A 25,752-nucleotide genomic window follows, 5' to 3' on the forward strand; every position below is an offset into this window, starting at 1 on the left:
ATATACAGTATGTATATTGTTGGACAGTCCAAACGTCACTATGTACATGAAATTCCTATCAGAAACATTAGTAATACATCATACTGATAACTGGTTCGACGGATAACAAGAATAAGTGCTTTCATCTTTTAAAAAGTAGGCTCTTGCGACCTAAAAAATCAGTAAAATTAAGTATACAAGCATTTCCTACCGGCCCCCGCTAAAAATAGTAACAGTGACCTTAACCGTGACCCGAAAAAAAAAAACTCAATTTCGAACCTGATCTATATATAGCTACTTATACTGAAGTTACATACCAACTTTCACCAACATATCTTTAAGCATGGCACAGAAAAGTGCGGAAAACTGAATGGACGGACTGACAGACAGATGGGAAGGAAACCTATAGTCCCTCTGATGAAGGTTTCACGTTTCGGGACTTAATTAAACCACTTAACGGATTTTACTGCAGTTTTCAACAACCTCTCAGTTAACAGTGTTACAAAAACATTTAGACTCTCAACCAAAATATAAAATCAACAAACAAGTTGAGTGTCAGCATTGTTTAATGGGTGAGTATATGATATGGAAGAGGAAAGCATTACTGAACCATGGCAGGAGGTGCTGTTCACAGATACGTCTAATAGGGCTCCTAAACGGGTTGACAGAGGGCGTGGAAGTCTCCAGCCCACATCCCTGTCTCATGACCTCCCGACCAAGGTCAGCGCTGTAGTGACAGTAGTCTGTGAAATAGGCAGGTGTTTGTTCATCCTGAAACAGACAATCACATTTAAAATAGAATTATAATAATTATTTATTTATTTTATATTTCATATTACACTGACATCGTTATATATTACACAGGCATCTTTATATATTACATTGATATCTTTATATATTACACCGATATCTTTATAAATTACACTGGCATCTTTATAAATTACACTGGCATATTTTTTATATTACATTGACATATTTATAAATTACACTGCCATCGTTATATATTACACTGTCATCTTTATATATATTACACTGGCATCTTTATATATATTACACTGGCATCTTTATATATATTACATTGACATCTTTATATATTACATTGACATCTTTATATATTACATTGACATCTTTATAAATTACACTGGCATCTTTTTTATATTACATTGACATATTTTTGTATTACACTAATATCTTTATATATTACATTGACATTTTTTACATTACACTGCCATCTTTATATATATTACACAGGCATCTTTATATATATTACACTGGCATCTTGATATATATTACATTGACATCTTTATATATATATATTACACTGGCATCTTTATATATTACACTGGCATCTTTATATATATTACATTGACATCTTTATAAATTACACTGCCATCGTTATATATTACACTGTCATCTTTGTATATTACACTGACATCTTAGAATATTTCATTGATAACTTTTTATATCACACAGGCATCTTTATATATTACACTGTCATCTTTATATATTACACTGACATCGTTATATATTACACTGACATCGTTATATATATATTACACTGACATCGTTATATATATATTACACTGTCATCTTTATATATATATTACACTGACATCGTTATATATTACACTGCTATCTTTATATATTACACTGCCATCTTGATATATTACACTGACATCGTTATATATTACACGTGACATCTTTATATATTACACTGCCATCTTTATATATTACACTGACATCGTTATATATTACACTGACATCGTTATATATTACACTGGCATCTTTATAAATTACACTGGCATCTTTTTTATATTACATTGACATATTTATATATATTACACTGGCATCTTTATATATATTACACTGGCATCTTTATATATATTACATTGACATCTTTATATATTACATTGACATCTTTATATATTACATTGACATCTTTATAAATTACACTGGCATCTTTATATATATTACACTGGCATCTTTATATATATTACACTGGCATCTTTATATATATTACACTGGCATCTTTATATATATTACATTGACATCTTTATATATTACATTGACATCTTTATAAATTACACTGGCATCTTTTTTATATTACATTGACATTTTTGTATTACACTAATATCTTTATATATTACATTGACATTTTTTACATTACACTGCCATCTTTATAAATATTACACTGGCATCTTTTTTACATTACACTGCCATCTTTATATATATATTACACAGGCATCTTTATATATATTACACTGCCATCTTGATATATATTACATTGACATTTTTATATATTACATTGACATCTTTATATATTACATTGACATCTTTATAAATTACACTGGCATCTTTTTTATATTACATTGACATATTTTTGTATTACACTAATATCTTTATATATTACATTGACATTTTTTACATTACACTGCCATCTTTATATATATTACACAGGCATCTTTATATATATTACACTGGCATCTTTATATATATTACACTGGCATCTTGATATATATTACATTGACATCTTTATATATATATATTACACTGGCATCTTTATATATTACACTGGCATCTTTATATATATTACATTGACATCTTTATAAATTACACTGCCATCGTTATATATAACACTGTCATCTTTGTATATTACACTGACATCTTAGAATATTTCATTGACAACTTTTTATATCACACAGGCATCTTTATATATTACACTGTCATCTTTATATATTACACTGACATCGTTATATATTACACTGACATCGTTATATATATATTACACTGACATCGTTATATATATATTACACAGGCATCTTTATATATATATTACACTGACATCGTTATGTATTACACTGCCATCTTTATATATTACACTGCCATCTTTATATATTACACTGACATCGTTATATATTACACGTGACATCTTTATATATTACACTGCCATCTTTATATATTACACTGACATCGTTATATATTACACTGACATCGTTATATATTACACTGGCATCTTTATAAATTACACTGGCATCTTTTTTATATTACATTGACATATTTATATATTACATTGACATCTTTATAAATTACACTGGCATCTTTTTTATATTACATTGACATTTTTGTATTACACTAATATCTTTATATATTACATTGACATTTTTTACATTACACTGCCATCTTTATAAATATTACACTGGCATCTTTTTTACATTACACTGCCATCTTTATATATATATTACACAGGCATCTTTATATATATTACACTGGCATCTTGATATATATTACACTGGCATCTTTATATATATTACATTGACATCTTTATATATTACATTGACATCTTTATAAATTACACTGGCATCTTTTTTTTATATTACATTGACATTTTTGTATTACACTAATATCTTTATATATTACATTGACATTTTTTACATTACACTGCCATCTTTATAAATATTACACTGGCATCTTTTTTACATTACACTGCCATCTTTATATATATATTACACAGGCATCTTTATATATATTACACTGGCATCTTGATATATATTACATTGACATTTTTATATATTACATTGACATCTTTATATATTGCATTGACATCTTTATAAATTACACTGGCATCTTTTTTATATTACATTGACATATTTTTGTATTACACTAATATCTTTATATATTACATTGACATTTTTTACATTACACTGCCATCTTTATATATATTACACAGGCATCTTTATATATATTACACTGGCATCTTTATATATTACACTGGCATCTTTATATATTACACTGGCATCTTTATAAATTACACTGCCATCATTATATATTACACGGTCATCTTTGTATATTACACTGACATCTTAGAATATTTCATTGACATCTTTTTATATCACACAGGCATCTTTATATATTACACTGTCATCTTAATATATTACACTGACATCGTTATATATTACACTGACATCGTTATATATATATTACACTGACATCGTTATATATATATTACACTGTCATCTTTATATATATATTACACTGACATCGTTATATATTACACTGACATCTTTATATATTACACTGCCATCTTTATATATTACACTGACATCGTTATATATTACACGTGACATCTTTATATATTACACTGCCATCTTTATATATTACACTGACATCGTTATATATTACACTGACATCGTTATATATCACACAGGCATCCTTATATATTACACTAATATCTTTATACATTACACTGAAATTGTTATATATTACACTGACATCGTTATATATTACACTGCCATCTTTATATATTACACTGACATCGTTATATATTACACGTGGCATCTTTATATATTACACTGCCATCTTTATATATTACACTGACATCGTTATATATTACACTGGCATCTTTGTAAATTACACTGGCATCTATTTTATATTACATTGACATATTTATATATATTACACTGGCATCTTTATATATATTACACTGGCATCTTTATATATATTACATTGACATCTTTATATATTACATTGACATCTTTATATATTACATTGACATCTTTATAAATTACACTGGCATCTTTTTTATATTACATTGACATATTTTTGTATTACACTAATATCTTTATATATTACATTGACATTTTTTACATTACACTGCCATCTTTATATATATTACACAGGCATCTTTATATATATTACACTGGCATCTTTATATATTACACTGGCATCTTTATATATTACACTGGCATCTTGATATATATTACATTGACATCTTTATATATATATATTACACTGGCATCTTTATATATTACACTGGCATCTTTATATATATTACATTGACATCTTTATAAATTACACTGCCATCGTTATATATTACACTGTCATCTTTGTATATTACACTGACATCGTTATATATTACACTGACATCGTTATATATATATTACACTGACATCGTTATATTTATATTACACTGTCATCTCTATATATATATATATTACACTGACATCGTTATATATTACACTGACATCTTTATATATTACACTGTCATCTTTATATATTATACTGACATCGTTATATATTACACGTGACATCTTTATATATTACACTGCCATCTTTATATATTACACTGACATCGTTATATATTACACTGACGTCGTTATATATTACACTGTCATCTTTGTATATTACACTGACATCGTTATATATTACACTGACATCGTTATATATCACACAGGCATCTTTATATATTACACTCATATCTTTATACATTACACTGAAATTGTTATATATTACACTGACATCGTTATATATTACACTGTCATCTTTATAGATTACACTGACATCGTTATATATTACACTGTCATCTTTGTATATTACACTGACATCTAAGAATATTTCATTGACATCTTTTTATATCACACAGGCATATACATTACACTGAAATTGTTATATATTACATTGACATCGTTATATATTACACTGATATCTTTATATATTACACTAATATCTTTATACATTACACTGACATCGTTATATATTACATTGACAACTTTATTTATTACACCGACTTTTTTTTTGTAAACTACAATGACATCTTTATATATTACATTTGCATCATGATATATTTAACTGACATTTTTATATATTCTACTGGCATTTTCATAATTCAATTAACAAAACAAAAGTAAGGCCAAACCTAGTTTGTTTTGCGTTTGCAGTACAGTATTTATGTAACCAAATACAGCTTTGGATTTCTAGATTACAGGGGTCAGTATTGTGGTTTTGTGATATACTACCAAACTTGTTTCTGAATTTGAAATGTAACAGTAAATGTAAATTTAATTTAGTTTACAACAATTGTTAAACAAGTTATACTGACTTATACTAACCACACTTGTTTGCCCTGGATGGGAAGTGTGTGTGAGTTCTAGCTGGGATTAGTATGACAAAGACAAGTACTCTGTATGTTTTTAAGGATAGGCGTCAAATTTATACCAGAAAATAGATGCTGTTTTCTTAGAAAATCCAAAGTTAACATTATTGAAAAGGTTTAGTCATACCATGGATTACTCATTCTATACCACAGCTTATCTCCCAGCAGGTACAACATGTGTCAAACATGACTACCTTGGAATCCTGAAGCTTGTTCTTCAGGCTGGCAAGCATATATGGAATAGACTTGTGTATGATATAGTGGGACTTTTCAGTGACTACATGTCACATGGTACATGTCACCTCCTTCATTATTTGTGAGATAAAGGTGAAAGAGCATTCACCAAAACATCATGCTATAATCATACATTGGTTGTTATCTATACTAAAGTCTATTCTGCCTTGTGAAAATTCTGATAATCTTCTGCATGATAGCCTTTGTATTTTTTAAGTACATGTACCAGGTAAGATGGCTGTGTGACTCATTTTCCAAATAAGGTATATGTACTACATACTATGTAATAGCACTGAACACTGTGTGAAAATGAGAACAAAATTTCCCTAGATACTGACTGTAAACTTATTTATAGATACAGAAAACATCAATATTTGCCATTGTTTCACAATTATATCTGCAACACAAAATCAAATAAAGTTTTTACAGTAGTACGTAACTGTACTAAACTGTGTTATAGTCAGCATGAGAATATTGGCTGATATATATTGAAACAATAGTGACAAAGTCTGTGGTCCTCACATACCATCTACATACTAATGAACGTTGAGATGGGGAAGTGATGAAAAATTCAATGAAATCGACATGGATCAACACTTTGTTCCACAAGTTTGTAGCAGAGCATCATAAAATATGTATCATCTCTCTGCCGTAAGGTTCCTTGCGTACAAAATCAACACTATGTGTATACATATCAACTTTTACAAACCTCTATGATTTCTAGTATGTTCATCTTCACAAACCCCTGTGATCTAGTGCAGGTAAAATTATATGTATAAGGGATGTTCATCATCACAAACCCTGTGATTTCTAGTTAAGATAACTGTATGTATGTATCATACAGATATGTTTATCATCACAAACCCCTGTGATTTCTAGTGAGTGAACAGTATACATGAATCATATAGAGATGTTTATCCTCATAAATCCCTGTGATTTCTAATGTAGATATCAGTATACATTTATCATATTTAGATGTTCATCATCACAAACCCCTGTGATTTCTAGTGAAGATAACAGTATAAATGTCATATACATGTATAGATGTTCATCATCACAAACCCCTGTGATTTGCTGTGTAGATAACAGAATAAATGTCATATATAGATATTTATCATCACCAATTCCTGTGATTTCTAGTGAAGATAACAGTATACATGTATATGTTTATCATCACAAACCCCTGTGATTTGCTGTGTAGATAACAGTATACATGTATATGTTTATCATCACAAACCCCTGTGATTTGCTGTGTAGATAACAGTATACATGTATATGTTTATCATCACAAACCCCTGTGATTTGCTGTGTAGATAACAGTATACATGTATATGTTTATCATCACAAACCCCTGTGATTTGCTGTGTAGATAACAGTATACATATATCACAGATAGATGTTCATCATCACAAACCCCTGTGATTAGAAGAGTAAGGACACATAATTACAAATAATTACTGACAACTCTCAAACAATACCGGAGGGACAGCAAAAACCTGGCTATATTATACACTCTAATTCTATTTCCACATTCATTACTACGGTAATTGGTACTTAAATATAATGTTTCACTTCGAGTGGAATATAAATCGAATAATGAACATTGCTTGCTATGACAAAAGGGAATCATTAAATCAAATATTAAACCATACTCATGATGTTAAGTTGTAAACCAAGACCTTGATTAGCTTGCTAGAAAAGCTCAAGCCTCATTACGGAATTCTATCAAAATGAATATTTCATAATCTTTTCTAAGAAAGCATGCATTATAAATATCTGCCATGTAATAGGAAGTGTTAGATAATTCATTCATGTAACAGTTCTTGATGGCCTTGTGGCTGAGTTCAGAATACAACAATCATAATACTGGGGTAAAACAGTACGTACCACTCCACAACACTGAACATCCACTTACTATACCAAAATAACCTACTGGGGTAAAACAGTACGTACCACTCCACAACACTGAACATCCACTTACTATACCAAAATAACCTACTGGGGTAAAACAGTACGTACCACTCCACAACACTGAACATCCACTTACTATACCAAAATAACCTACTGGGGTAAAACAGTACGTACCACTCCACACAACACTGAACATCCACTTACTATACCAAAATAACCTACTGGGGTAAAACAGTACGTACCACTCCACAACACTGAACATCCACTTACTATACCAAAATAACCTACTGGGGTAAAACAGTACGTACCACTCCACAACACTGAACATCCACTTACTATACCAAAATAACCTACTGGGGTAAAACAGTACGTACCACTCCACAACACTGAACATCCACTTACTGTACCAAAATAACCTACTGGGGTAAAACAGCACGTACCACTCCACAACACTGAACATCCACTTACTATACCAAAATAACTTACTGGGGTAAAACAGTACGTACCACTCCACAACACTGAACATCCACTTACTATACCAAAATAACCTACTGGGGTAAAACAGTACGTACCACTCCACAACACTGAACATCCACTTACTATACCAAAATAACCTACTGGGGTAAAACAGTACGTACCACTCCACAACACTGAACATCCACTTACTATACCAAAATAACCTACTGGGGTAAAAGAGTACGTACCACTCCACAACACTGAACATCCACTTACTATACCAAAATAACTTACTGGGGTAAAACAGTACGTACCACTCCACAACACTGAACATCCACTTACTATACCAAAATAACCTACTGGGGTAAAACAGTACGTACCACTCCACAACACTGAACATCCACTTACTGTACCAAAATAACCTACTGGGGTAAAACAGTACGTACCACTCCACAACACTGAACATCCACTTACTGTACCAAAATAACCTACTGGGGTAAAACAGTACGTACCACTCCACAACACTGAACATCCACTTACTATACCAAAATAACTTACTGGGGTAAAACAGTACGTACCACTCCACAACACTGAACATCCACTTACTATACCAAAATAACCTACTGGGGTAAAACAGTACGTACCACTCCACAACACTGAACATCCACTTACTATACCAAAATAACCTACTGGGGTAAAACAGTACGTACCACTCCACAACACTGAACATCCACTTACTATACCAAAATAACTTACTGGGGTAAAACAGTACGTACCACTCCACAACACTGAACATCCACTTACTATACCAAAATAACTTACTGGGGTAAAACAGTACGTACCACTCCACAACACTGAACATCCACTTACTATACCAATATGACCTACTCGCATTCTTCTGAGACATGAAATATTTAAATGAAGCAAATGAAACTATATTTGTTTCGTGTGACTGGGTGAACTGGTATTATTTGTGGATGTGTCTGGGTGTATACATATAACAAGAACACTGTCATTCAGATCTTTCACTGTGGGAGTCAAGTCGTTTGTTCTTTTTAAAAAGATTATCATTAGAGGTAATAGTCAATGTGACGGATGGAACAGAAGTGTCTATGTGGTGATTAATGTCTAAACAATATACTGAAGCCACAGTGCACTCTCCACTCAATTGGTGTGTGTCTAAAGTTTAATGAAGTTAGCCATCTTAAAGAGATACAATCTGGAAATGCTTAAATCAGTGACTTTGACTATTTGTTTCCATGGTAACCAAGTAAATATCCAAACTGGAAACTCCTCCAAAGTAGAAGACAATACTGCAACACTGATTGATGTATGTAGAAAGTTTGTGGAGTGATCCTGAATGGCTTTGGAGATATACCTAGGAAACACACCGAAATCAGTGATTTTGACTTGAAACAGGACCTCAGAATAACTACCCGGCCACCAGGGTTCAGCCCAGTCCAGTACTGCTTCTGACTATCTGTTTCCATGGTAACCATGAAAATATTGAGACTGAAAACTGATCCATATAAAAAAAACAGTGCATGATAAATCTCTTAGCATTAAAAAAGAACAAGAGGCCCAATGGACCTCCATAATTCAGCGATTCACCTGATATTCAAAGCTTTGATAATTCTCTGTCAGTTAATCAAAAGAAGTTGTTTTAGTGTTTTCAGAATGATGACCTTGAGTTTGGATCAATGTCATTTCTTGCAGCAAACTCTGCTAGGCTTTATCCCAGAAAGATAACACTATGATTTAAGGCCATTTGGTTAATACGAATCAGTTTGAGTATTTACAAAAATAACCTGGCCCCTGTGACCTTTGATAAGGGTCAAGGTCATATCTTTTGCAAACTTTGATATCTAATACATGTATAATGGACTTTGGACTCTTGGTTCTTTAAAAGTTATTCAATGGAAAAAGTTGACACTGTGCAGATGAAGGATGATGGAAAGACACCAGACACTGCACCACAGCAGAGGTTCACTTGCCCTTCTGGCAGGTCAGCTAAAGACCAATACTACAGGCTCCCCTGACAAAGATCGTGATTCCTCACTTATCTGACTTTGCTTGAAGATTTTATCATTACACTAGATTTCCTATTGATCTGTCCTCACTGTAGAATATCTGGAACTTGACAAGTGATTTCCCTTTAATTTATTTTTAGTTTAGGTTAAGATATTTTTTTTTTATTCTTCTATCAACAGCTCAGGTCATTTAAGGACAGCGTAGCCTGTGTGTAAGATGCATGTATGTGGTGAATGTGTGTGATTCAGGAGGCTGCAGTGTGTCTGTGTTTGTCCCATGAACCCCTTGAAACTGATGTTGACTTTATAGTATATACTGACAAAGACATCCAGCAAGACACCCCACCCAGTCACATTATACTAACAACAAGAGAACGAGTTATCCAATTCCAAAAAATTCTATGCAGGAGTAGCAACTTCTCTTTTCATAGACTCTAGTATGTCTGGACCAGGGGACATAACCCAAACCCTTCCTAACAGTGGCAAACGTTCAACTAAAAGTAAAGATTTTTTTTTTTTTTTTCAGTTTTGAAATCTTTTTAATTCATCCTTTTACATACAGTATACATACAGGTACATTATATTACATGGTATAATAATACAGACATATCATTACAGCAGTAAGATGTACAATACGTATTAAGTGATGAATAGAAAAAAAAAAAAGGAAAAGTAAAGATTTTGTCACCTTTGATGATAATGCAATGGGGTCATGATCAGCAGGTACAATTTTTACACCCTATATGTAGGGCATGATTTTTGAAAATATCCTAAATAGTTTGCAAATGTTAATACAGGCATCAAGAGATATTGGAGGATATTGATTATAATTAGCAATTTTTTTACAGTAATTCCAAATTATTGTATCGGCCCAAATCTGAACACTCAAAAAGAATTATAATTAGAGGGCCTAAGACAGTTCTACTATATTTACTTTTGTTGTACAATCATAGAATAATCGTGTAAACAACAAATCAAGAGTCTTCTCTACACCCCTTCCAAACGAAAACTCAACAAAGAAAATAAATTAGCCTTACTAGTATGTCCCAGTGTTCGAAAGTAAAGGTGGTCCTATGGCCAGAGGCTATAGAAAACCTGGTCGGTCTATGTAAAATTACTTAGTGTTGGCCCGATTGGCTATGAAACGTTTGAGTCCTACCATACATTACAATTCATGTAAACAACATTCCTGTATTTTCTGACAAACGATCACATGAAATCAGAGCTTACAATCAAGGTCTTTTTACGTCTAATAGTGCGCTATTGGTTTCAAACATTTGAGTGAGTTTGAACTGGATGATATATATATGCAAGCGTTTACATGACGCAGTTATGCGACTTTTAACAATATGGGTTATATATATATGCAAGCGTTTGCATGACGCAGTTATGCGACTTTTAACAATATGGGTTTACAAAGTTGGTCTATGGAAAAATGACTTCGGCTATGGGATTTCAATTTTCTGTACACCAATTGCCTAAGGAATTTTCATATATACTTTCATACACTGATGTCCATATAATAGCAGTTGTCATTAATTGATTACAGAATACTTTCATGAATATAAATAATTAATATTTTGACAAATAACCTCAGTTTGCAGGTGCAAAGCTATTACAAGAAATTACTTTACAGTGCTGTACAGATTTCAATAAACAAAATATATGCTCCCAATCATAAGGTCAAACCTGGCACAAAGAAAAACTGGAAATAGCCCCCAAAAATCTGTATTCAATGGCTGGAAAATGATTATAGCCGCAGCCCATCAGAAGAACCTAGGGGAAATGTCAGACTGATGTTACTTAAATGGAAAATAAAGCTACTGTATTATTTCTTTACCACACTTTCAAACAGCATGATATTCATAGTGAATTAGTCACTCATCAAAATGTTGCTGAGTCCACCCAGCTAAGATGGCAGCTAGAAAGTGCCCCTACACTACCATGTGTACATACCCCTACATGCATGCCACATGCAAAATACAATCGTCATACAGACTGAAACAAATAATTCCAGGTTTACTGATGAAATGCAGAAATATTTAGAATGAATCAAGCGATTACCAACATATACATTATTCTTTTACTGGAAACTGATGGAAAATAGTTTATTTGCTCTACCCAATTTCAATTTTAGCATACTGATTATTGAATTCACATAAAGTTCATATTAAGACCATTCCATGTATTTGATTCTAGCCAATCTGGTTCTGAAAAGACAATTCTTGAATTTCATCCATTTTGATTTCTTTGCCTCTCGTATGATCTATCTGTAGATAACCTTTCTGTAGACATGAAAGGTTCTTGTAGTAGTTCTTTAACAAAACCACATGACCATGTTTTTAGAAGATGCCAAATGGTTATGTATGCATCATGCATGTCTATAGAAGAAAAGACAATCATGACAAGAGGCCCATGGGCCTTAACAGTCACCTGAGTTTTAAAATATTTCCATTAATCTGCCCCTTTTTGGCCCCACCCATAAGCCCCTGAGGGTCAGTCAGGGCCAATATGTGCATATCATCAAGCTTTCCTCCCATGCTGATGTATAGCATTAACAAAGTTGGAATGAATTTCAATAGAAATCAAACAAATGAGAGTAAAAAATGTGATTTCCCTAAATAAACTTTAGTAAAGTTTACCCCCTCCCAAAGGGCAAACACGAGACCCGAGGGTCATGAATTCACTAATTTGGTAAAGCTCCTTAAGACCCTTCCATAGATGAAAAGTATTTGATTCGTCTTTACTTGAGTATTGAGAAGAACATTTTTGAAATTTCTGTTTGTTTGACCCTTTTTAGCCCCACCCCTAAAGCCCCTGGGGTCAGTAAGTGCAAATATGCACATAATATTCAACAGATATTCATACTAATAATTCTAACCAAGTTTGTATTATTTCAAATTGGAATTGGAGCAAATAATTCTCAAAAATGCTTCGCCTCAGGTGACCTAAAAATGTATACAATGTTATTAAAACTGCATAAAAATATTTTTGTTTCTATTTTTCAAACCTCAAAACATTATTCTTTATCCTCATATATAAGAAGTACCCACTCCATATGTCAATCCCTACAAAAAACAATTGAAACAACCAGAAAACAATTTCTTTAGGGACTTGGTTTGTGTAAAAAGGCAGCTGACTGGCTGAATTTCTGAAAGGTAAGCTGATCCTCCCTACCTTTAGTTTCTGTATAGTATCTCTCCATGATGGATAGGCTGCAATTCCCGCATTGAAACCTGTCATTGGGAAAGATTACAAACCATTTATGATATAAAATTTTAGTTTTAGAATTTTTAAATAACATTGTTGGCTTATCAGCATGACAATGTCATCAATACAAATACAAACAATGTTTAAGGTGATATTTCAATGTAATGGTATGTATGTTAAAATGTTTAATAAGGTATACAAAATCAGGGCTCATATAAAATTTGCATTCAAAATTTAATGGCAACAACTAAGTTTAAAACTTGGTAAAATACACCCAATATTTATACATAAATGATAAAGCTTTATACTAGGTATTACTAAAGCAATATGTCCCCTATCAAACCCCGCTAAAAATAATAAGAACTAGAACTGTCGCCAGGATGGCTGACTAATACCCCCACAATCTGCACGAGTCAATGGTGAATTGGAACTGTTAATTAGAGGCTAACTAAGATAACCCAGTAATATACTAACCAGTTGCCATAACAACCATAATTTTGAGAAAAAGAAAGCGGCATGCACATCTACCCATGGTCCTCTATATTTGTGTGAAGTTTCATTGAAATCAGCCCTTCGGTTTAAGAGGAATTGTCCGGACAAGCATAAAGTTATGGTTGTTATCGGAAAACCTGTTTATAGTGACCAGTTGCCATAGCAACCATAATTTTGAAAAAAAAAGAAAGTGGCATGCACATCTACACATGGTCCTCTATATTTGTGTGAAGTTTCATTGAAATCAGCCCTTCGGTTTAAGAGGAGTTGTCCGGACAAGCATAAAGTTATGGTTGTTATCGGAAAACCTGTTTATAGTGACCAGTTGCCATAGCAACCATAATTTTGAAAAAAAAAAGAAAGTGGCATGCACATCTACACATGGTCCTCTATATTTGTGTGAAGTTTCATTGAAATCAGCCCTTCGGTTTAAGAGGAGTTGTCCGGACAAGCATAAAGTTATGGTTGTTATCGGAAAACCTGTTTATAGTGACCAGTTGCCATAGCAACCATAATTTTGAAAAAAAAAAGAAAGTGGCATGCACATCTACACATGGTCCTCTATATTTGTGTGAAGTTTCATTGAAATCAGCCCTTCGGTTTAAGAGGAGTTGTCCGGACAAGCATAAAGTTATGGTTGTTAGCGGAAAACCTGTTTATAGTGACCAGTTGCCATAGCAACCATAATTTTGAAAAAAAAGAAAGTGGCATACACATCTACACATGGTCCTCTATATTTGTGTGAAGTTTCATTGAAATCGGCCCTTCGGTTTAGGAGGAGTTGTCCGGACAAAGTTAAAGTTATGGTTCTTATCGGAAAACCTGTTTATAGTGACCAGTTGCCATAGCAACCATAATTTTGAAAAATAAGAAAGTGGCATGCACACCTACACACGGTCCTCTATATTTGTGTGAGATTTCATTGAAATAGGCCTTTCGGTTTAGGAGGAGTTGTCCGGACAAAATGCGTCTACAGACAGACGGACAGACGGACAACTTGATTCCAGTATACCCCCCTAATTTTGTTGTGGGGGTATAATAATGTAGAACAAAATCTTAATCCAGTGTTGGCATAATTGATCAATACCGTTCACAACTTTTAAATAAGGCACACTAGTGCATTTCTTCTAAGGACCAAACAATGTATTTAATACTACAAGGTACGAACTGATATCGCCAATCGAACAAAATTCACTCATTTTTATCCAAGCATTTTAATCACACTGATGTGAGCCACATATGAAAGGTATTATAACATTTCACTTGTACATCAGATGAAGTAAATCTGCTGTATTATTCATATTTATATCATGTTGTGCAAGTTTGACCCGTGTTGATTATAAGTCTTCACTATGAAAGAGCAACACATCTCACCTACAACTAGGTCAGGTTTCCAGCGACATGTGTAGTTATGATACAGGCGTCTGTAGACCTTGACCTTTACTCTGCCAATGACCTTCACACATCTGTCAACAGCCTTGCTGATATTCTTCCCAAACATGTTGATGACAAAGTCATGGCCTGGCAACAAATAGCCTAGTTCCTGAAATATCAAACATACTACATATTACTTGTATTTAGAGACCATCACTGTATTAAAGCTACCTGTGCTATGAGACCATCTTTGTTAAAAAATCTACCTGTATAAAGAGATCACCTCTGTAATGAATATACCAAAGTTAGGGAAATCTCTGTAATGAAGCTACCTGTATAAAGAGACCATCTCTGTAGTGAAGCTACCTGTATAAAGAGACCATCCCTGTAATGAAGCTACCTGTATAAAGAGACCATCTCTGTAATGAAATTACCTGTGTTAAGAGACCATCTCTGTAATGAAGCTACCTGTATAAAGAGACCATCTCTGTAATGAAGCTACCTGTATAAAGAGACCATCTCTGTAGTGAAGCTACCTGTATAAAGAGACCATCCCTGTAATGAAGCTACCTGTATAAAGAGACCATCTCTGTAATGAAATTACCTGTGTTAAGAGAACATCTCTGTAATAAAGCTACCTGTCTTAAAAGACCATCTCTGTAATAAAGCTACCTGTATTAAGAGACCATCTCTGTAATGAAGCTACCTGTTTTAAGAGACCACATCGGAAACTCTCTATCATCATTACAGCTACTGTATGCTTCACTTGACATAACCTGTACCAAACATCATATTTGAAACTTACAATGAATTATTTAAGAAATAATATTTCTTCTATATTGTTTACTGGTGTGTAAATTACAATATTTTTTACAGATATTTTAAATGATGCATGGTAAGCTCACTGTCAACAATGTATTCCTGAACACCTGGTCTACCTACACATTTTTGGTTGTATCACATGATATTATTGAACTTAGTCAAAAAGAAAAAAATACACTTCAATATCTTTTTAAACTTTTCATACCTCGTAGTTTTCTCTTGTTTTCCAATGACCAAATCTAACACATAGCCAGGTTTTTTCCCTTTCCCAATAAACTTAGGTTTTGAGAAAAAAGTGAAAGGAATATTTTGTTAAACTTACCTGAAACACTGGATACAAGTCGACCTCCTGTTCCACTCCCAGAATGTCCAGAATGACAGGTCTGTCCTCAGCCAGTTTACAACCATCTGGAACAAGAATGTAAATAGTATGTATTCCAAAGTGTACCAGGCTTCAGAGGTATAAATATTTCAAACATGTATGACTTTTAAGTGAACCAAGCTATAAACAGTAACATAGATTTCTAATCACAAATCAATTTAGTATTTACTGTTGCTGTGACTAATGCTGATTTCTCAGTTCTTATCCGTTATTAAAAAAAAAGAATGTTATTAAAAAATTGTAACAGTTATTAACAAGTTATGATTAATTTAGTTATATCTAAATGCTCCAGAAAGTGAGCAAAGGTGATTTCTCAACCTTATCCTCAAGTGGCTACCACCAAAATCTAATTTACAAAATGAGGTTAAGAAAAAATATAATGATACATTTTGTATACTAAAACTATGATATAAATGTGGAGGGGTTCACATGAGATAACTTGTACACAGTTAGTTTTTACTGTGACATAAATGTGGAGGGGTTCACAAGATAACTTGTACACGGTTAGTTTTTACTGTAACATAAATGTGGAGGGGTTCACAAGATAACTTGTACACAGTTAGTTTTTACTGTAACATAAATGTGGAGGGGTTCACAAGATAACTTGTACACAGTTAGTTTTTACTGTGACATAAATGTGGAGGGGTTCACATGAGATAACTTGTACACAGTTAGTGTTTACAGTACTGTGACATTAATGTGGAGGGCTTTCATGAGATAACTTGTACACAGTTAGTGTTTACTGTGACATTAATGTGGAGGGCTTTCATGAGATAACTTGTACACAGTTAGTTTTTACTGTGGCATAAATGTGGAGGGGTTCATTAGATAACTTGTACACAGTTAGTGTTTACTGTGATATAAATGTGGAGGGGTTCACATGAGATAACTTGTACACACATATATATACATGTATACATGTATATATATTGTATTTATCCCTAGAACATCCGCTACCAATAGGATGGAACAAGGGGAAGTAACTCTGGTAACACAGAATGCCTCAGGAGGGTCTATTATAGAAGAAAGCTTGATTAAGGACCAGTTATTCAAAAGGTTATTAAAGTTTAACAACAATCTTAAAATACTGATAAAATCATTTCTGGTCAAACTAACTTGACAGAATTTTTTGGTCCAGTTTATCAGTTTCTTCCTACCTGCCTATTTTAAGGAATATACACGTCACTAAGGTTTGCAGTAAACGAAAAATGATATCTTCACTAATCAAGTGATTAAGCTAATCACCTTTTTATATATATATAGTGACACTTACAATCCTGTGACAGGCAGCTTGTCAGTATGTAATACAGTGTTAACGGCCACTGTAGGAGTACCGCGACAGGTGAATCAAAGCTTAATCCTCTATATCTGTAGTAGGAAGCCCAATCAGTTACTGGGGTACTAGTTTTCTGATCCAAATGGGTAGAAGTGTTTTTGTATTCCTCATCTTGTAAACCAGGATCCTCCGATCGATCAAGTTTGGTGCCAGGATCCAGTGAACAGGTTTTGTCATTTCTTGTTAGGCCCTTAATAGAACCAGCATCCTCCTTAACAAACCCAAGAGGGTTTTGATAGGTCTTGAAGAAACCTGACCCTAATCAAAAAGAAAGAAATTTACAGAAAATTGACTTTGAAAAATAAGTAGGAACAATATACATTTTTATGTCTGTACTATAAACATTTTGGTTTTTTTTATTTTTGACCCATAGATGATAGAAATGCATACTTTAGGTGAGATGACTTTATATCGCCTAAAACATACAGGTAAGTTATCACATAAACGTACAGGTAAACTGTCACATAAAACATACAGGTAAACTGTCACATACAACCTACATGTGAATCAGCACATAAAACATACAGGTTAATCGTCTCATAAAACATACAGGTAAACTGTCACATAAAAAATACAGGTGAACTGTCACATAAAATATACAGGTAAATTGTCACATAAAACATACAGGTAAACTGTCACATAAAGCATACAGGTAAACTGTCACATAAAGCATACAGGTAAATCATCACATAAAACATACAGGTAAATCATCACATAAAACATACAGGTAATCATCACATAAAACATACAGATAAACCATCACATAAACATACAGGTAAACTGTCACATACAATGTAAAACATACAGGTTAATCAGCACATAAAACATACAGGTAAATTGTCACATAAAACATACAGGTAAACTGTCACATGAAACATACAGGTAAATTGTCACATAAAACATACAGGTAAACTGTCACATAAAGCATACAGGTAAACTGTCACATAAAACATACAGGTAAATTGTCACATAAAACATACAGGTAAACTGTCACATAAAACATACAGGTAAATCATCACATACAATGATGATGATGGGCAAAAAATGGGAGCTGCCTTGCTTAGATAACTCCTTACCATGTGACCTGGTGATAGGTGGACCACAGGTGACAGGACTCACCCACTGCCACATGCCCTGGCCCAGTAATCCCATTCTTTGTAGGAATGATTCCAACTGCAGAGCACCAAATTCAGGATGTGTCGTTTCTTAACAGATACAGAATTTTAATATCATACAGAAATTGAAGAAATATCAATTCCTTAATAATTACTGTCAATCAGTGGACCACGTGTGTTTCTTATGTAATGGAATCATACAAGCATCAAAAGAAGTCCAAAATAACTGACATTTTTAATTAATCGTCTGTTAAAAAAAAAACAAGAAAGAATGTGACCATGTATCTGTATGTCTAGTGTATTTAGCAATGGCAGTCACCACATATCAATTTAATTCCAGAGTCACCACGACACTAAAGTATGACAATGATCAAATTTAGTGATAAGATGTTTTCTAATAGAGTGATTGGTCACTAGTTTGAGTCCCTGTGTGGGCAGGATATACATGCACAAACGTATTTCATTCCCTAGCTCTTCCTATTACACAAATACCAGGTTTTAACAAGAGATCCCAGAGGGATCTTGGCACCCACCATTGAATGATCTTTATAGGTTCCATGTCAGATTGATCTTTTCTCTACTTTTCCCTTCCTCTAAGTCTTACTAATCTGTGTAAATTCAGAAACAGCCCTCTAGTACTTTTCAAACAAGAGGAACCTCTATAAAAAATTTAAGATTTAGCGATAATGGCTGTCTGTCGGCCATGTTGTTTTCGGATTGGTCCCAAAATGCAACACCAGGGACCAAGGGGAAGGGACCAAGGGGAACCTACATATGAAATTTGAGAAAGATCCCTTCAGTACCTTCTGTAAAATAGCGATAACAAACTTCAATTGTCAAAATACAAGATGGCTGCCTGTCGGGCAGGTTGTTTTCTGACTGGTCTCAAAATCCAATATGCATAACTAGGCACAGAGGGCAACCTACAAATGAAATTTCAGAAAGATCCCTTCAGCAATTTCTGATAAATAGCGATAACAAACTTCAATTGTCAAAATCCAAGATGGTTGCCTGTCGGCCATGTTGTTTTCCTATTGGTCCCAAGATGCAATATGCAGAACTACAGACCAAGGGGAACTTACAAAAAAGTTTGAGAAAGATCCCTTCAGTACTTTCTGAAAAATAGCGATAACAAACTTCAAATGTCAAAATCCAAGATGGCTGCCTGTCGGCCATGTTGTTTTCCGATTGGTCTCAAAATCCAATATGCATAACTAGGCACCAAGGGGAACCTACATATGAAATTTGAGAAAGATCCCTTCAGCACTTTCTTAGAAATAGCGATAACAAGTTTCAATTGTCAAAATCTAAGATGGCTGCCTGTCGGCCATGTTGTTTTACGATTAGTCTCAAAATGCAATATGAATAACTAGGCACCAAGGAGAACCTATATATGAAATTTGAAAAAGATCCCTTCAGTACTTTCTGAGAAATAGCGATAACAAACTTCAATTATCAAAATCCAAGATGGCTGCCTGTCGGCCATGTTGTTTTCCGATTGGTCTCAAAATGCAATATGCATAACTAGGCACCAAGGGGAGCCTACATATGAAATTTGAGAAAGATCCCTTTAGTACTTTCTCAGAAATAGCGATAACAAACTTCAATTGTCAAAATCCAAGATGGCTGCCTGTCGGCCATGTTGTTTTCCGATTTGTCTCAAAATGCAATATGCATAACTAGGCACCAAGGGGTACCTACATATGAAATTTGAGAAAGATCCCTTCAGTACTTTCTCAGAAATAGCGATAACAAACTTCAATTATCAAAATCCAAGATGGCTGCCTGTCGGCCATGTTGTTTTCTGATTGGTCTCAAAATGCAATATGCATAACAAGGCACCAAGGGGAGCCTACATATGAAATTTGAGAAAGATCCCTTTAGTACTTTCTCAGAAATAGCGATAACAAACTTCAATTATCAAAATCCAAGATGGCTGCCTGTCGGCCATGTTGTTTTCCGATTGGTCTCAAAATGCAATATGCATAACTAGGCACCAAGGGGAACCCACATATGAAATTTGAGAAAGATCCCTTCAGTACTTTCTGAGGATTAGCGATAACAAGAATTGTTTACGGACGGACGGACGGACGGAGGGACGGACCACGGACGCAGGGCGATTTGAATAGCCCACCATCTGATGATGGTGGGCTAAAAATCGAAGGTGAACACACATTTTAGAAGGTCCCTGAATAAAAAGGTCTGGTATAGTTACATTTGGTGTAGAAAATGTATAGTAATTAAATAGATGATATTCTATATATGTTTCAACATTACTTTAATTTTGTTAGACGTTGACAGTTTTCATTCAATGAAAACTAATGTAATATTGGCCAATTCCAGCATTTATCATAATTGAGTACTAAGGTCAGGATAACATTACCTGTGGTATGACCTCACAAAATCAGGTGAGTAGAATGGTAACTCTTAATGTAGGACACCACACATATTTCTACATAGAAGTTTTAGAGACATAAACTTTGTATTCAAAGACTATTAGAGATGCTCAGAAACATGCATAGACTTGATTTCTTGAGACATAAATTTATCAGTGAATGGTCAAAGAAGGCTCAAATGTTTACCTGTAGTAAAAGTGAAGGGCAGGTCTACAAGCTGTTCCTCCTCTACCATATATGTCCTGAGTTTGTGACACCAGTTCGAATGACCGTATAAGGTTGTTTGTCTTTCCTGACTCTGGTCTATCTCATAACAGGTCTCTGTACAATACAGCATAGCTCCACACCCAGTACTGGTCATAGACGGGAGAAATTCATATCAAATTAGCACGCAGACAAAAGAAAGACATATCAAATTTAACACACAGACAAAAGAAAGACATATCAAATTTAACACACAAACAAAAGAAAGACATATCAAATTTAACACACAAACAAAAGAAAGACATATCAAATTTAACACACAGACAAAAGAAAGACATATCAAATTCACAGGTCTCAGTGCAATACAGGTTCTCAGATCATATCATTAACCCACCACAACAGACATTGATGTGGACGCCAGAGTCACTGGTATTAAATCAGTTAGCTACCATAATTTCTTGCATTATTTTCTGCTCCTTTAGATTGCCTGCACAAGGCAAAATTATTGTTTCAAAAATCTAAGTCTGCAGATAGCCTGTTCTGGTACATTGCCTGAGGCTTATCTGCAAGGCAATGAACTTCAATTACAAGTACCGATATATATATTTTTTGTCTATAACTGAAAATAAATTACATTGGATTTGATAGATATTGGATATCCCACTGTTTTTATGTTTTCAGGAAACATTTTGCCAGATTGCCTGCTGAGGGTATTTTTAACGCTATAAATCATATAGCTCACAGGTAATACACAGGAAATCTCGATAATGAAATGGTATCATGATAAAGCCAAATACTTCGGAAAACTACAAACCATGTATTAAACATTTCCCTCTCGGCCCTGAATCGACAGACGGTACACTCCCTGAACAGTTGGAATGTGTCTTTACTGGCCTGGACAGACTGTGAGGATATCTGACAGGTCGCCAGGAGATTTGGCTCCATTACACAGGTAATCCCTAATCTACCTCCATCTAACACACAGCTCCTGTCAAGAGATGGTAAACTATACTATATACAATGTATATATAAAACCATTCTAATGTTTTTCTAATAAGAAAGGTACATTTCTCAATAAGTTTGTCATATTGAAATTCCAATAAATAGTTCAAAGCATAAAATATAGTATCATTATTTATTTAACAGACATTGTTCCAAGAACTTGTTAAGTATCTACTTGTATTGGTAAAAAGTTTGTCAGTCATATTCTAATAACCTAAACTTGCCAGAGTAAAAATACATAACATGCTACAAATCAGCCACAAAAGAACATATTAGCTTTCATTTCTATGTAATATCGATTAATACAACCTTCTCCAACCTTGAAGGTATGATAGAGAAATCTCCGACTTGAGGGGTGATATTCCATGTTGTCTAACTCGAGGCTAAGTCGAGGGTTAGAAAATCATAGATATCAGCCCAAAGGCTGAAGATTTCTCTGCCACGTCCTCGAGGTAGGGGATGGCTATTTTTTCTCCAATCATACTTTTTTATTAATGCAGACTCAAGTTGTTCGTATACATGTATTTAAAATATATGGCAATGCCAGGCAATGCTGACACGACACAATTGAATTGACAATGTGAGGTCATTGCCAGCACATGCTGTCATACCAGAGGGGTTGACACAAATCATACCCCAGAGTGTGACAGAGAAATCTTGAACAAGTAAAATGGGAGACAAGTCTGTTAATGATGGGAGAAAGCCTACCAGAGATTGTCACCATTGTTAACATACATATCATATACTTTATATTAATAATAGTTAACTGTCAAGCGGCTGTCATTGGATTCCAGAAAATAATTTACTGTCATCTGTGATCTAGTGGTCAGATCTTCAGGTTAAATACATGTACATTATTCTGGGTGTAGGAACATGTCAAGCCCCTGCGAGTCCTTTAGGTTCAGTAATATGTGTACATTATTCTGGGCGTAGAAACGTGTCAAGCCCCTGCGAGTCCTTTAGGTTTATTAGACATACTTGGCGAGGTCTTTGTCTCTGATTCCAAAGTAACGAGGACGACGGGGTTTGTGTACTACAGGAAACAGACAGGCTTTGCACAGGGCCAGGTGGATGTGGTCAGATAAGGTTTTGTCTGATGTGTCCCACGCCGTAAAACCGACAACCAGAGAACACCGGTCCTGTATCACTAGTATCGTTGTCTGGGTATCTGATCATGGTAACATGCAAAACAAAGGTCTATCAAATCTTGGTACAATAAAGGTTGTAGAAAAGAATTAAACTATTTTCATGATCTCACAAATCAAAATCAAAGAAATTACATGAATCTTAAACTTAAACTTTTCTTTAATTTTTCATAATGATGTTTCATTGAAATTTTGTTTTGACAAAATATGACTCATACATTTCTCGTTTGTAAACTCCTTTTCTAATAAGTTCAATAGATAAGGAATACATGTAAATTATTCAGTGTTAAACAAATAATCTACTCAAATAATGTACATTTGTGTGTACATGTACATGTATACCAGCAAAGATGTTATAGTTATACACGCACACACAAAAACTTATCACTCCTTCAGAAAATAATTTTAACTGTAAAATGAGTTTGGAATGTGCGTATACCTATCATACAAATGCTCTGACCATACCCAGAACAGAAATCTTACCTGTCTGGTCTACAATTCTATCTAAAGTCCAAACCGTATCCTCTATTGGTAACTGGCATATTTGCAGTTGTCTTTCCTTGGCAAGCTGACATTTCTTAGTTATAGCCTTCACACCCTCAGTAAAGCCAGGGTCTCCAGGTTGTTTGATGAATCTTATTCTATCACAGTTTTTACATGAATTCATTAAGAAGTACAGGGCAACAGCATACTTTCTTTCAAAATCTTCATTCTACAATCAATGAAATAATTTGTTTTATGCAATGAACTGATTTACTTTTGGTTTCAATTCAATTATGCTGAACTCAAGTATAATGAATTGGAGTGAAAATGAGGGAGAAAGACTCTTCCTAAAATGGGAAGGTTGATGATAGTTTGTTTGCACGACTTCAATTGTAGCGCTAGCCCGAGTTTCCTCTGGCCCCGACACCATAATTAACCTAGTACACCAGACATGGTGTCAGGGCCAGAGGAAACTCGGGCTATGGTAGTGCATGACTCATCAACAATTGCATGAACAGTGAATAAATCATCATGTTTTCTTTTTTTGTTGGTACATTATTAGACAATAAGTCATTTAGGGGGATTTACTTCTAATAAATGATTAATCAAAGGGGCATGTCTAGTCTTATATCAAAAACAAAACAAAAACAAAAACAAAAAACAAAACAGAAACAGAAATACCTAAACATAAAAAATTCATGTATAGGTATATATGGTATTTTTTTTTTTTTTTTTTTACAAATATAAGACCATGCAAGCATGCCCCTGTGGATATATTCTTACAATTTGAAACACATATGTATTTAGATATATAATTCCCGTTTTTTGTTTATTCTATATAAGCATTAATTTGTAAATATTTCCATAATAGTAATAAGAAAGCTCCTGTATATTGCCGATAATAAGTGGCATTAACTTACAAACATGAAACATTTAACAAAACTCTACTTTCACTTTGTCCTACATATAAATACATGAGGCCCTACATCGGATATATAAGGCGATTTCCTTATATATAGCTCTGGTCGCATCTCACGAAGATGTTCAAGGGATGATTCATAATTTGGATCAGTCTCCACACGTAACAAATCAAGTAAACAACTATCGAATGACATGTTGAGTGGCTGAAATAAAAATAATGAAATAAAACCTCCCGCCACCCTACGATTGTATCAAATGCACCGCTTTTCAGGGGAGATTACTCCACTTTATTTTCCCTTGACTGCGAAATTTGGACAAAAAATATATACTG

At 33.8% G+C, this 25,752-nt stretch overlaps 1 protein-coding gene across 2 annotated transcripts; it reads right to left on the reverse strand.

Annotated features, from left to right (window-relative positions):
- Positions 1–527: 527 nt before the first annotated feature.
- Positions 528–25,664, reverse strand: LOC117335145 (zinc finger MYND domain-containing protein 15-like). Of its 2 annotated transcripts, none has more exons than XM_033895087.1 (11): positions 25,487–25,664; positions 24,501–24,729; positions 23,851–24,040; positions 22,685–22,858; positions 21,853–22,019; positions 19,232–19,360; positions 18,093–18,413; positions 16,760–16,845; positions 15,616–15,784; positions 13,717–13,775; positions 528–750 (listed from the first exon to the last, which is right to left on the reverse strand). In XM_033895087.1, exons 1-11 carry the CDS (start codon positions 25,613–25,615, stop codon positions 535–537), a joined length of 1,869 nt encoding a protein of 622 aa, XP_033750978.1. In that variant the 5' UTR covers positions 25,616–25,664; the 3' UTR covers positions 528–534. The 2 variants fall into 2 exon arrangements, with proteins under 2 accessions (XP_033750978.1, XP_033750977.1); XM_033895086.1 differs by having other exon boundaries at positions 18,087–18,413.
- Positions 25,665–25,752: the final 88 nt, after the last annotated feature.

This window comes from Pecten maximus, chromosome 9 (genome assembly GCF_902652985.1).
Source record: "Pecten maximus chromosome 9, xPecMax1.1, whole genome shotgun sequence".
Taxonomy (NCBI): domain Eukaryota; kingdom Metazoa; phylum Mollusca; class Bivalvia; order Pectinida; family Pectinidae; genus Pecten; species Pecten maximus.